At 36.9% G+C, this 14469-nt stretch overlaps 1 protein-coding gene across 1 annotated transcript in view; it reads right to left on the bottom strand.

The window, feature by feature from the left end:
* Positions 1-14469, bottom strand: part of EYS (eyes shut homolog) — a 776683-nt gene that overhangs the window by 264315 nt on the left and 497899 nt on the right. The window contains exon 31 of the mRNA XM_031052748.2: positions 140-330. Within this exon, the coding sequence (XP_030908608.2) occupies positions 140-330 (191 nt within the window). The remainder of the gene's footprint in view (positions 1-139; positions 331-14469) is intronic.

A 14469-nucleotide genomic window follows, 5' to 3' on the forward strand; every position in this document is an offset into this window, starting at 1 on the left:
CTATTTTCCTTAAAATATTAAAGAGCGTCAAGACTCTGTGTATCTCTATCTACCATCTTCTACAGTAGGAAACAGAAAAAAAAAACAAACATTTTTACAGATCCTAGCTTTAATTCTCCTTCAGTGGGAGATGACTTACCTGTAAGGTGCTATGTTTGATGAAAAGCTGAATTAAAAAATGTCCTATTGTTCCTGGGCTCTGTTCAACATACAGGAGGAGTCCATGTGGTTTGTACGTTTTAAATTCCAAGTGGATGAAGTTTTGTATGTTCAAATGCAAGCCTTTAAATTCCAGGTAAGAATCACCATAGTAGTGAGCATAATTAAAATCTGTAAATAGAATTTTGATATAAGGATACAAACACTTTTTTCTTCTTCACCCACTGCTTTCATATTCTGCTAATGGTAGCACAGATACAGGATGTTCTTTTACATCTGTCAAGGAGGCAGACATGAATCTGAAAATTTATATTGGTTTTCTTCTGTCAAAGACTTAACACTGAGAGTTTATAAAACTAGACATATAGCTTTAGGTCAAATTATATAAAGCAGGCAACTAAGATCAATGCCTGAAAGAAAAGGCGATCAAGACAATAGCACCTGTTACATATCTAGAAGCTTTAGCTCCCCATAAGGCAAGAATAGTCTTTTAAAAGTTAGGCATTCACAGTTTTTGATGCAAGAATGAGCAAGTTTGAAGTCTTTGCAGAAATCACATAGTATGTAAAGGGAGGAAGGCATTCCAAAACCTAGTGATGAAATTGACATCTCAATCAAATATGTCAACTATTTCTGTCTAAAGCAATAAACTCCATATTAGAATGAAAGCTAAAATTTTGCCTTCTGACTACATCTAGCTTGTCTGTTTGATTTATCTAGATGCCTTTTAACCTCCAGCACCCTGTGCTATACCTGGCAAAGGAAGATGCAGCTTTTAATGAAAAAGGTATGTGAATACACGGCTGCAAGCACAGCAGATGATAGAGGGGTACAATTAAAAGGGGCTCCCCCACCATCTTTTCCTCTCCATTCTCCTTCACTTTTCCCTCTTCTTTATAATCTCTTCTCCTTCATTCACTTTTTTCCTTCCTTTTTATTTATTTTTTCTATGTATTTTTCTTTTTTTCTTGATTTCTCACTTTTCTCTGTTTTGTTTCTCTTTCTCTCTCTACATGTCTCCCTCCCTCTCCTTTTTATTTTCCCTTCCCTGCTCTTCCTTTGTTTCTTCCTTCCTCTTCTTTCCCTTTCAATCCTTTTCTTTCTCTTCTACAAGGTGTGGTTTTACAGAAGAGCATTCAACATACACTTGTTGTGGTTTAATCCCAGCCACTGACTAAGCACCACACGGACACTCTTTCACTGACCCTGTCTCCAGAGGGATGGGGAAGAGAATTAGTAGAGCAAATCAGTAGAGAAAAAGTGAGAAAACTCACAGGTTGAGTTAAAGACAGTTCTATGGGAGAGAAAAGGAAGAAAAAAATAATAATGACAATAATAAAATTAAAATATACAAAAAAAGTGATGCACAATACAATTGTTCAATACCTGCTAATCAATGCCTAACCAGACACTCATCAACAACCAGCCCCTCCCAGCCAACTCCCCTGAATTTATATGCTGAGCATGATGTCATTTGGCTTATGGAATAGCCCTTTGGTCAGTTGGGATCAGCTGTCCTGGTTGTGTCACCTCCCAACTTTTTGAGCACCCGCAGCCTACACTGGTGGGGTGAGAGGCAGAAAAGGCCTTGACTCTGTGTAAGCACTGCCCAGTAGTAATTTAAACACCTCGGAATTATTAACAGTATTTCTTGTACCCCTCAGTCTTCTTGCTGGCAGGGCATGAGAGGCTGAAAAGTCCTTGAGTTAGTATAAACGCTACTTAGCAACAACTAAAACATCTGTGTGTTATCAGCACTATTTTCTTACTAAATTCAAAACACAACATTATACCAGCTATTATCCCAGCTGAAGCCAGGACAGCATGGGTACTCATTCACACACAAATGCAGTCATGTACTTCTTAAGTATTTTCGCTTGCTAATATTTAAACTGGGCCTCAGATCGACATTTATCTACTCATAAGGAACTAAAAATGTGTGTCCTCTTGCAAAAATCTAAAATGAGGGGTTTAGTTGTTTCGTTTTAGCACAGATACAGGTTTTTTATTTTTTGCACAAGTAGACATATGCTTTAGTCTCACATGAAGAATTACTCAGCCTGCAATTATTTGTTTAATCAACTTTATGAGACTGATGAAAATTTAAAAAAACATGAACAACTCACCCATCTTGTTAAAAAAGTCAGTGCGACAATATGAATCTAGATACAATGTGCAACACGTAAGTGAAGAATTTAATTTTGTTTGGCTTAGATTTCACTGAATCATCTATACAGGGACTCTGAGCATCTTTGAAGGTCCCAGACCTGTTTCTATTTTCCAAAAATATGCAAAACTTTAATCTGTTCTGACACTAACTCCAGTAGCAAATACATTACTACATATGCTTAAATTCTGAACATCAGCAATACTGGGATAAATTGCAAACTGCTATATAAATTGCACTCCTATATATCACTGTAAGACTATGCTTAATTTTATCCTTTCATGACTTTTCAAAAAACTATTTACAAAGTCAGAGTCACTGTGGTCAAATCTCAAACAAAGCTCTTCTAACAAGTTCTCAGGAAGAGATGAGAAACAGCAAAAAATCAGCGATATATGCACACATACGACATGCAAGAAAACAAACCAGAAATTTCAAGCAATACAAATCAACAACTACTGATGGGAAAAAAAAAGTACAATTTTATATGTATTTAATCATTAAAAACTTTGTTTTCAGACATAAGCCTGTATGTGTAAATTTCAAAAAACTCAAAACAAACAAATACAAGAGAACTTCTTCCATTTTATTGACAGGGCAATTTCTCTAAGAAAGGACTGACACTGCTTTAGAGGATTACCTCCAATCCCTAACCCTTCTTTTTCTTTCTGAGCTCACCACTGACCTCTAAGTCCTTCTCTTATTCCATTTGCCCCAAGTTGCCCCTGGATATGGTTTTGCTTCTTCTACAGAACCATTCAGTTTTCTCCCCACTCCTGAGACACTGGTATCTAACCACCTCTTTTTTTTTTTACTCCACTTAGGAGATCAGCTTGGCTGAAAGATAAGTTTCATGGAACTTCTTTCCTGAAACTCCGACTCCTTCTGTACGTTCTCGGGTTTTTGAAGGGTTTTTTCTTTTGCATTGGTGTTTTGTTTTACTTTGTTTTTTTGCATTGTTCTGCATACAATTAACAACACATATGAGAATACATAAAAATTATGTCAGTTCTTTGGTATTTTGCCAACACAAGGCATTTGAGCCCCTAGATCTCACTACAAGAATAAAATAGCTAATTGAGAGGAGGAAAAAAAAGTGAGTGGGGGAACAAAGTTGTTTATTCATGGTTCTTGAGACTATAACTCTGGTAACTGAGGGCAGACTGGATTATCTACTAAATTTCAAGAAAGAACAAACAAGAGAAAGCTGCTAGCATCTACATTTAGCTTTCTATATACAATTGCAATAAGTACACATAGCACTGCAGTCAATAAATGCACTTTATTGTTGCTAACATCCATATCTTTTTATCTTCCTATGATGATAATGATGCTGCTTGCAAGACAACACACTCCATTATTCTATGGATTTGATGCCAATTTGGCTTCTTATAGGAACTATATTCATGATGCTAAGCAGAAAGATTTTTAAAAGAATCAGCTGCAGCAAAATTGCTGCAATTGCTCTGTGTCCATAAATATGGAAAGAGCTAATGAGAGAAAGCACAGAGGAATATTTAGCAGACTTGAGGTTTTTGTGAAACCATGAAAACATGATGCTTGAATCACAAATGGCTACATACCTTACCACAAAAGCTATTAACAAAACCCACTGCTGTGGCTTTATCCATAAAGATTCTCACATTGTTAGTAACAGTACACAGTCTCTTTTTATAGAACGTAAGCTTTGCTTTTAATCCTTTTACCACACTTACTTATATGTAGCCTTTTCATTTGACCTCTAGAGTTGGCTTCCTAGATTGCTATTTGTCCTAGAGCAGAGTATTCATCATCACCCAAGCCTTCAGAAAAAGAATAAAAAAGCTGAAGTTGTATTTTATCTTTCACTCTGAATGTCTAACACTTGTTTTCCTAAGAAACAGGAAAGCCCTTTGGCCTACAAAATCCTCTCAGCTGTAGCTCGCTCCCCTGTGTACATACAGCTCTCCTCGTTTTTCTGTTTACACGAATTCACTTTAATGTCAGAACGTTAAAAGGTTTGAGACCTAGCTGTAACGGGAAGCAAATACTCAGGCAGGTCTGCAACTCAGCTGACTGGCAAAGCTTCATTAACTCTTGCCAATACCTACCAGTTTTCCTCTGTTCCAATGAGCTTCAGCTGCAACAGCTTCAGAATGAAGGCCTTCAAATGTAAAACTTGAGAGCTAGGCAACCGAAAGTGTTGTTTTTTAAAGGCAGGTACAGACAACAAAAACCTTTTAATATGCTTGTGAGCATGTGCTCCTGTGGATGATGTAGCTTCTGTACCTTGATATTTCTAACGCATACCCTGCAGTTTGCATGGATTTAAGCACAGAGATTATAATACTACTTTTCTTCTTTTATCTGCTATTTTTTGTTGTTATGTTACACCTTGGAACAAAACATTCCTGTTTGAGCTATCATTTCTCTTTTATGGACACATCTTTTACATCATTTGCTATTCTTTTAATTAGCAATACATCACAAAATTCAAAGAGAAGGCATCATTGCTGTGGGAAGGTATGAACACTTAATTTGCTGTTTGGAAATTTTATTATTTTTTTTAGAAAGAAGGAACAGATCTCTTACAATACTACAAAACTATAGTCATAAGAAAGTTATGTTTGTTTAAGACTGGGGGATGCAAATGAAAAAATAGTTTTAGAAAAGCAAAATGAAAAGGTCAGAGCAAGGACTACTTCACTGGGCTGGCTACAGACTGTTCCAGCCCAACTATTGACTTCCAATTGCTGCCAGGGACCAGGCTCATGAGAAGAGCATGCAAAGAACAATGCTTTTCCTGGGACAGCCCATAATCTCCTACCATAAACAATGTTATGGTTTCCTCACACTGGGTATTCACCCCTGCTTACCACCTTCCATAAGCCTGGCTGGGACACCAAAAATATAAGCAGTGGCCCAGTGCCCTGCCCCTCCAATGGCCACACCAATAATTCCCTTGTGGCTCCTTGTTGTTGCATACAGCTGGGTACTTCAGCATGCTCTGGCTGCAGCACTGTGGTGTCAGGTGAGGGAGTTGCAGGGAGAGATGGGCTTCCCACCATCAGAGAAGACAAGGGTGTTTGCAGAAATGTGCTCTTGAAGGAAGCTGAGCCACCCAAAGAAAGGGAGCAGGCACAGCTAAAGGTCATGGCCCCATGAAGGGGCTGGCTGGCTGTTGAGATGGGAGAGGCTGGAATCTTGTGACCTCTGGTCAATCAGAAACTGCCCAGAGCACTTTGAAGGCAAACAGGATATTTTAGGAGACCCCTCTGGGCCAGTTCAACCTAAAGCTTATGTCCTCAGAAGGGAACAAAGGCAAGTGGGACCATTCCTGGACTCACTTTTGTGGGGTATGGAAGCACCAATCCACTAGTCCAAACTGATGTCTCTGGAGGCTTGCTGCCTGGCAGGGCCAGGATCTGGGATTTTGCAGCATCCTCCTGTCTCAGGTGGTCTATGCATATAGGAGTGTTTCTTCTTTACTGAAAATATGCTGAAAGTACTTTAGCTTTCATGTTCCTTACTTTCTATGTTTTATCTCCAAAAGCTGTGTTTCTTTGAGGTTTTAATGAGTCATGTCAGTCATTCTCTTTTGCATTCTAAAATAAGATCCATCATTCCAGCAAGTCCTGGAGGACAGCCACAGCAAAATAAGTTTTATTCTTTAAGTTTTTATTCTTTAAGTTTTATTCTTTAGTCCCTTAAATACAGCAACATACTTCATACTTGTAATCAGCACTTAAAAGGTTTTAGTGTGTTTTCAAATGAGTCTCATGTTCTTTAGTATGCTTTATTTAGTCTTCCCAGCTGAATCACAGAATCACAGAATCCCAAGGGTTGGAAGGGACCTCACAAGATCATCTAGTCCAACCCCCCTGCAAGACCTTGAAGACAGACAGAACAATGGTCTTCAACCATTTTTTCTATTTTGAGGTGCAATTTTATTTCACTGTAATATGCCTTACCTTTGGTTTCACATAACATACCCACAGTTACAGTGAACCTATGTTTTATGCTGTCAGTCTGTGCTGCATGACTAGCAGAGAATTGTAGTTGTGTTTTTCTCTCAAAGTTGAAACGTTTTCTAATGTGACATGCTAGACAACAATAAAATGTGGTTAACATCCAGAACTGTTGCCAGTGCAGCCCACAAGCAGCTTTCAAGCAAAGAAAAACAATAGTTATGAATAAACCCTCTTTACTGTTCCTTTGTCATGCTTACACAGAGCTACAGATTTGAGTAGACTGCAAAATTCTTCTGAAAGAAAAACACAGATGTTTTAGAGCTCCTATAATTCACAGTGTCTACACTTCTAGCCTAAACATATGCATGCACACATATACAAACACCTACATAGAATTCATCTGCTTTAAGGGGTTGGAAAATCAAATCCCTAACCCCAGAAAACTCCTTCCCTTTTGCTGCCATTACTGTGTATCTTTCCTCACACATGCATCAATCATGTCTGTTGATGCATGTTTTGATTCTTAACTCCTTCATGTTCAAAAGTCAATCTGCAATACTGCTGGTAATGAGATCTGTGCTTAGCCTGCCTGCTCACTCCATAAAGGAGACAATTGGCTGCATTTTCTATTAATTTTCAATTCTCCCCTCCATCCTGTTCAAGAGTTAAAAAATATACTTGGAAACAACAACAACAAAAAAATACATGAAAGGCTTTCTTATTTTTTTTTCACTAAAGATATATATGCACACACAGCACAGATCTTTAGAAAGAAGAGAGGCATAAAAAAGACAAGAGAGGTAGATAGATTGAAATTCAGAGATTTCTAATAACACAAGTAGCAACATTCTGTAATATAGACTTATTTTAAGGGAAGTGAAAGTAAAATCCATTTTTAAAAGTTTAAACAATTACTTTGTTTATTATTTACAGTATTTGGATACCGTGGGGAAAATGGGCATGAAACGTATTTACATCCAAGGATAAGAAGAGATTATATTCACGGTAATAATTTTTCTATATATTGAGATATAGATATATATAGATATTACTTATAAAATTTCTTTGTAGAAATTACATAGACCACACACTTTTTAAAAATATATTGGGAAAGAGGAAAAGGGTTTCTTTTAAACTATTATAGATTTTTTTACATAAAAGAAAACTCAGTGAGCACCAGAAAATAGTTCTGTTTTTGTCTCTTTTCTATGACTCAAATAGGTCAGAAAAAGAGGTTCTGGAGGGTTCCCCTTGGAAAGGAGGGATTGAAATGCTGGACTGACCACAGCAATGTGGACTATGTCTCACACTGACATATGGTATGTGCCAGCACAACATTTGTGCTCCAAGAATTTTTCAAAAGTATAATTGAAATCAGTCCATTTCAAACTAAATGGAAATAGGATATACATCTTTTTTCCTCTTGGAGAGCTCTAACACCTGCACCTTTATTCATGAATGCTGAGAATTCCTGAATTACTTTTAAATTATTTTAGGATGATAGATACTCAATTGTAATGCCTAAAATGAAGCTCCCAGTTTCTTTTGATTTCCATTCTGTTTTTCATTGATGCCCTCATTCTGACAGCCAAATTGTTGGCCATTTACAGACAGTCAGGTCAGCACTTTTAATTCAACATCTTTCCAGAATCGCCTATTGCAGGTAAGGTGTGGCTGTGCTCTACCTTGCCAGAACATTTATAGCTACATTGTATTTCTGGAAATAGTTATTTGCTATTTATATAGGTAATATATGTGTATTTCAACACCTTAAAGCTCCATATTTATTAGCAGTTAATCTAGCATTTCTGGTTTTCTTCACTCCTCTTCCATATACTGAATTTGAAGAGCACCATGCTCTTGCAATGTGACCTTTCTCTACTGCTGTTACTTGCCTGTGAGCAACACTTTAATTGCCAGCTTTACCTATTACTTTCAGATGTCAAATTCCCTCTGCCTCTTTTGCACTCCGACATCTATCAGGGCCCACTATAATAGAGTTTCCTGCGTTTAGCAAACCTTTGCTGCAGCCCTGTGCCAAAACACCTTTTGGTGTATTCCACTGATGCTTAAATTAGACTGACAGAAATGTCTTCTCTAAAAACAAGTCTACAGAAGATTGTCATTCAAGACATGTCAACTGGCCCAACACACTTGAAAATCTTTACATTTTTCTTGTCTCTGCATTTATCACTAAGAGAGTCATACTAAATGATTCTCCTGCTACCACTACAGCTAAATTAATTCCAACAATAATCCAACCAGAAAATACAAGTGTGCTACATTATGGAAAAATTGCTGATATTGAGAAAAAGTCAGGATAAGATATATGCAATACAGCTTAACCAAGCGAAAGGTTTGTTAGAATGGGAGTGTAATAACAACTGTGAATCACTTATTCTGTTGGGTTCTAATACTAAAACTACTTAAAATGCCTACAGATGAAGAAGAGCATGACAATCTTGACGTTTTAAATGTTTCTGTTTTAATTTGATATTCTGCTCACTCATATGTTGAAAAAGTATTTCTGTCTACAAATAAATGCTCACAATTCCTTTTCTAGAAAATTCACAATCGCAGTGAATGCTATAGGCTTATGGATGTATTAGAGTGGAATAGCAGATGTTATCTGATTTTTTCTTAAAAGTGCACATAAACAAGTAAATAAATTAATTACTGTACCTTTAAAAATAGTAATTCCAATACATCTATTCATATGTATATCAATTGCAAGGAACTGAGAAGATGGTAAGTCTTAGCCTCTCCTTGAACTGAGGGAAAATGAGGGCAGTCTTGTAGCAGTAACTCATTTAAATTATAGGAGGCACCTGGAATGTAATTAGTGCAGGAAATTGTTTTATTATTATCATTAACATATGAATATTTCCTAAAACAGGACTCTGTTTCGTGCTCAGGTATGGAATTTAACATAAAATACACTGCATGACTGTATTAATTACAATATTAGATTAGCGAGATGAACTAATACTTATGTGACTGCTGTCTACCAGTCACACAAGAGATTTTTCAACGTGTGCTAGCTCCACAATGTACAGATAATGAAGAGAGGTGCTAAGTTTTACTGCAATCAGCAAGTGAGTAGAAGAGATTCTTTCACTGAAGTTCTAAAACGATATATATATACCAGCAAAACCCCCAGCCATGTGTGGTTCAGTTTCAGCTAAAGCCTGTGTTGTTTTTTTCCTTTTTAAATGTACCATAAGGGACATAGAGAGGATCAAGTATTATTACAGCCCAACTCAGGAGCAGGTCTTTCCGTGGGGATAATTTGGCCTGCTCTCAGCAGAGCTTCACAAGCCTCACTAAAGTCTTTCCCTTCTGCTGCACTTTCTACAAAGTGCTGGCAGCTGGCATACAGCCAGCACAAAGTACAGTGCCATTGCTTGCATGTTGATAACCCCCATGGTTAGAAAGCATTAGAGGCGCCACTAGGAGAGAAGCAGGTGTATCCATAAGAAAAGCTTTTTCACTTCTATTAATAAACCAACTTTCTATTTCCAGTCTCTTACAACTAGACTTCAAACAAACAGAACTGAACTAATTTTAACTTCTTATCAACTGTTTTAAAGATTATATCCAGTATCAATGGTCACAGCATGAAGTGCACATAGTATGGGTTTAAAATGTCCTTTAAAGTGTTATAGGTTACTCCAGAAGGCATTTGTCTCTGTTACTCAGAATAAATAATATAGATGCCTATGGAACGATAATCAAAATCTTGCAATGCATTGCAATAACTGCCCCCTGAAAGCATGTTTTAATTCTATAATGCAGGAAAAAATCGGTCAGTAATCATCCTTCCTCCATTAACCCCCAATGCCAAATCAAACATTTAAGCAAGATTAATTTTTACTGGAAAACAAAACAGAACAAAAAATTCTTGTGAAATCCAGAGCAAACCAACATTTCTATCTGGCCAAATTCACTGGTAGAAGTTTCATACATTTTGTTATGGATGCATGTACTTGATGATGTAGTTGTACTAGGTTCAGCAGTAGCAGTCATTTTTCTCCTCCTTAGTAGCTGGTGCAGTGCTGTGGTTTTGACTTTCAGCCTGGGAACAACGCTGATAACACCGATGTTTTTAGTTGTTTGTCAGTAATGTGTACTCTGACCAAAAACTTTGTGAGTCTCATGATCTGCCAGTGAGGAGGGGAAGCTGGGAGGAAACAGAGACAGGACACCTGACCCAAACTAGCCAATGAGGTATTCCATACCACAGCATGTCATGCCCAGAAAAGAAACTGAGGGCAGTTACCCTGGAGGGTTAGATCACTGCTCAGGCTGGGCTGGGTATTGGTCGGTGGGTGGTGAGCAGTTGTATTCTTTCCCCTTGATATTTCCCTTATTATTATTGGTGGTAGCAGTAGTGGTTTTGTGTTATATCTTAGCTACTGGACTGTTCTTATCTCAACCTGTGGGAGTTACATTTTTTTGATTCTCCTCCCCATCCCTCTGGGAGTAGGGGAAAGAAGGGAGCAGGGAGTAAGGTAGCAACTGCGTGGTTCTGGGTTGCCGGCTGGGCTTAAACCACAACACTAGTGTAGCAGGATAATGGAACTTTCTGTGAGTAATTTGTTCTTGTTTCAGAATCTAAATAATTTCTAAATATTCACAGATCCAACATTCTGATTTAGCTGAAATTAGCGTGAATTGCTTAGCACTACACTGCCCTGGGAGAGGTGATATTTAGGTGATTTGCTGACAAGTATTCTCAGGAGTTTGCTTTTTTCTGTGTAAGGTTATTGGGAAAATTCTCCTGAAGTGGTAAGATTAAAAGTGTGGTCATTCTGAAAGCCATCTCTCCCCAGTCACTGATGAAATACTGTGGGAAGATGGCATTGTAAGATAAGCTACGCTTGTTCTTCATGATTTATTGTAATTTTTACCTATTAATAGCACACTGACTAAAATGACAGGTAAGTTTTATCTGTTCTGTATTGATAAATAAGTATGTTGTATTTACTGCAGTTACAACTTTGCATAAGCCTATATTTGCCCAATGAGTTGCAGTTAAATCAGACAAATGCATGTCTCTAGTATGTCTTGTTTTGGTCATAGTTATGTATGCCAGCTCTCAGTGGTGGCAAACCTGTTAGTGGACAGGTACATCAGCTGCAGAATCTGTCTTTATCCTGGATATATGGAACCTGAAAACAATCTCAACTGAGCTGCACCTTCAGACATGGAGAGGATTCACAGTAGTACCTTATCAAACTGTCTTTTAGAAATAGGGCTGATGCTATTGATCCTAACAGCAGAGCCTGAAATAACACCTTGATTCACTTCTGGTGAAGCCTCTTTCAACTAGTATCTTACACATAGTCTTATATTCACTCTGCCTGCATCTCTCCGCTTTCCTTTCCCCCAAAGTACTTTGTAGTGTAAATATACTAAACTGTCAGTTAAGAGCATGGTAAACCTTATTTCTACTCTCTTCATCTTATGTCAATTATTAGAAGCCTGCAGGCTGTCTTGTGTACTGGTATGTATTTTATTCTCCCTTAATGAAGAGCCGCATGCATTCAAAGCATCAACAAAAAAAGACCCTCAGTGATTTTTAATGGCACTCATTATTAACTTCCTTGATGATGCCCAGTAAAGGAGGCCTAACATAGATGCATACAATATACAATTTTCTGTTTCACTTTCTGAATCACAGTGTCTATGGTCTGCTAATGCTATCAAGTACTATGGAAACGTGCTGCTGTGGATATTCCAGAATATAAATAAGGAATGAATCATTAATAACATAGTAGTCCAGCATTATACCACATAAACCTCAGTGAATATGTTGAAGGACACACAAATGAAACTCTGATTAAAAACGGGATCAGGAAATTTAGTAGGTAGCTTTTATGCACATAAGCTACTGGAGAAAAACAAAACTCAAAACCTAAAATAGATGGTTCATAAATTATATCTTGAGAGATGTACATTATAATAAATAGTCCCAGCTGCTTTCCTTCCTGTTTTGTATGTGCTGTAGTCACTTGCAACATACAAATGCAAATGCTTTTCAATACGGAAACTTGGTAGCTCAAAGGATGGGGAAGATTCTGAATGACAGTGCTGCTTAGGTAATTTATTTCAAAATATAAATTTAAAGTAATTTCTGTGCTGACAAATTAAGTTATACATTTGGAGTGGTAGTGTAAGCACTGCAGAATAATTTCCCCTGTGTATAACTTAAAAGCACAAAAGGAAGCTTTCACACAAATTTTCTGTAGCACAAATTTTGCATGAATCATGAAGGAAATATTAGTGTTCAGACACAGGCCATCTTCCAAAATAATGTATGAAATTTTTCTGTATGATGAAAAATGAGAAACTTCTTATTGTTATACCCGTGTTTATACACATGTAAATGCATGTTTTAATAGTGCTTGGCTCTTGTGTTTTTGATTTCGATGCAGTTTGGACTCTGAAGAAAGTACACTGTGGTCTGTAGACAATTTGTGAAAAGTTTCCCACTTCTGGTCATTATATCAAGTTAAACAGAAAGCTAACTGTTGTGGTTTAAATGGGCTTAAACCATGACACTAACTTAAAACCTTACTGAGGGGACATGTCTGGAAGATAAATGGCTTACAAATGCTAGCTAGCTATTAATCAGGCATGCAAAATAAGTAAGTTACCAATATACCTTTAGTTTTGAAGGGGTAAAAAAAAGCAAATAGGTAAAGATGTCTGCTATCAAGATTACACAGACAATTAAGGTAGCAAGAATGAGAATTTTTGCTTCTGCAAAACTCATGTGAAATAGAGAATATTTTAGTATGTTACAAAGGCATGTATTTATATATGGAGTTTTTCCAACAGAGCTCAGAAATTAAGATGACAACAACAGATGCTGGAAACACTAATCAAATTTAGAATAGATCCAAAGACAAAAATGTTGCTAGAGCACCAAATGCCAAAGACAATAAAAGAGAGGAACTGTACAGTTACTTATGTTTGAGACACATTCTGAAGGTCAACATGAGTTGAAAATTAGTGTCAATGAAAAGGATCACTTAGCCAGTGGCTGGGTTATCTAATTTATCCTTACAAAAGCCGGAAAGGAGCTTTATATCAAATTTTCTTCCTGTTCAGTCAATGGAGAAGTATGACCAGTGGAAATTTCACTAATCCCAAGGCAACTTTCAAAAAAAATAGAAAGAACACCCTGCAAAGGCATCTTTTTCCACTACTGAAAGATCCCAGATCATAATCTTCTGTTGGTCATTTGGAAAATTACTAGTATCTATATGGTAAATGACTTGCACAAGAAAACAGCTGGAATTTTTGTTAGTTTTTATAAATCTCCGTGCATACAAGTAGCAGGGCTACTAGAACTGTGGTCTGCTTTACGAAGGGCACCTTACTGTTGTGAGTTTGAATGGACCAGATGTCTATAACATCAGGTCATGAACTTCTTAATATAACTGCCTCCTTTTAAAATAAAAATTGGATCTCAATAAGCTGGTTACCAAAGAATCAGTGTTTCAAATTTATACTTATTCCTTATAAGCCTTTACACAATTTTCTGACTATAATTGTTTATATTGCTGAAATTATATTAAGTAGGAGTAAAGCCAATGTATTTTCTACATCTTGTGAATACCATTAGTATTTGAAAACAGTCTGTATATTTATCTTCTAATTAGAAAATTTTAAAAAATCTTTGTAAACAGGGTGAATATAAAGCACCACCTTACCTGCTTCTGTTTTCTCCAACAATAAAAGCAGAAGAAATATTTGAGGAAGGACTGAGGAACACAATTACAATTTGTATGGGAGCTGGCAATACTCTTTTTTCACAGTCAGGCCTACGAGCAATTCTTAGTTGTTCTGTTACTCAGTTCTCTGCCTAATCTGCTAATATGCCAAACACTTCCATCTAAATATATTTGTTGCCTCTCACAGAAATCTAAAACCTCACCACTGGTAAGGCCCATGTTCACCTGCCCTATATAAAATACTACTTAAGAAAAAAAATGTTGTCCCATATGCCTCTAAGTAAACATAACTCAGGAAAATCAAGCTACAAATAGTGGCTTATGCTTATATGCCACACAGCAGCAGTCACTGAGGAATTCTTGACAAACAGTGGATTCTATTTTGATCAAAACAATGAGAAAAACGAACTGTAAAAATAGATTACTTTTTGGAGCTAGAGCACATTGTATT

This window comes from Melopsittacus undulatus, chromosome 3 (assembly GCF_012275295.1).
Source record: "Melopsittacus undulatus isolate bMelUnd1 chromosome 3, bMelUnd1.mat.Z, whole genome shotgun sequence".
NCBI lineage: Eukaryota > Metazoa > Chordata > Aves > Psittaciformes > Psittaculidae > Melopsittacus > Melopsittacus undulatus.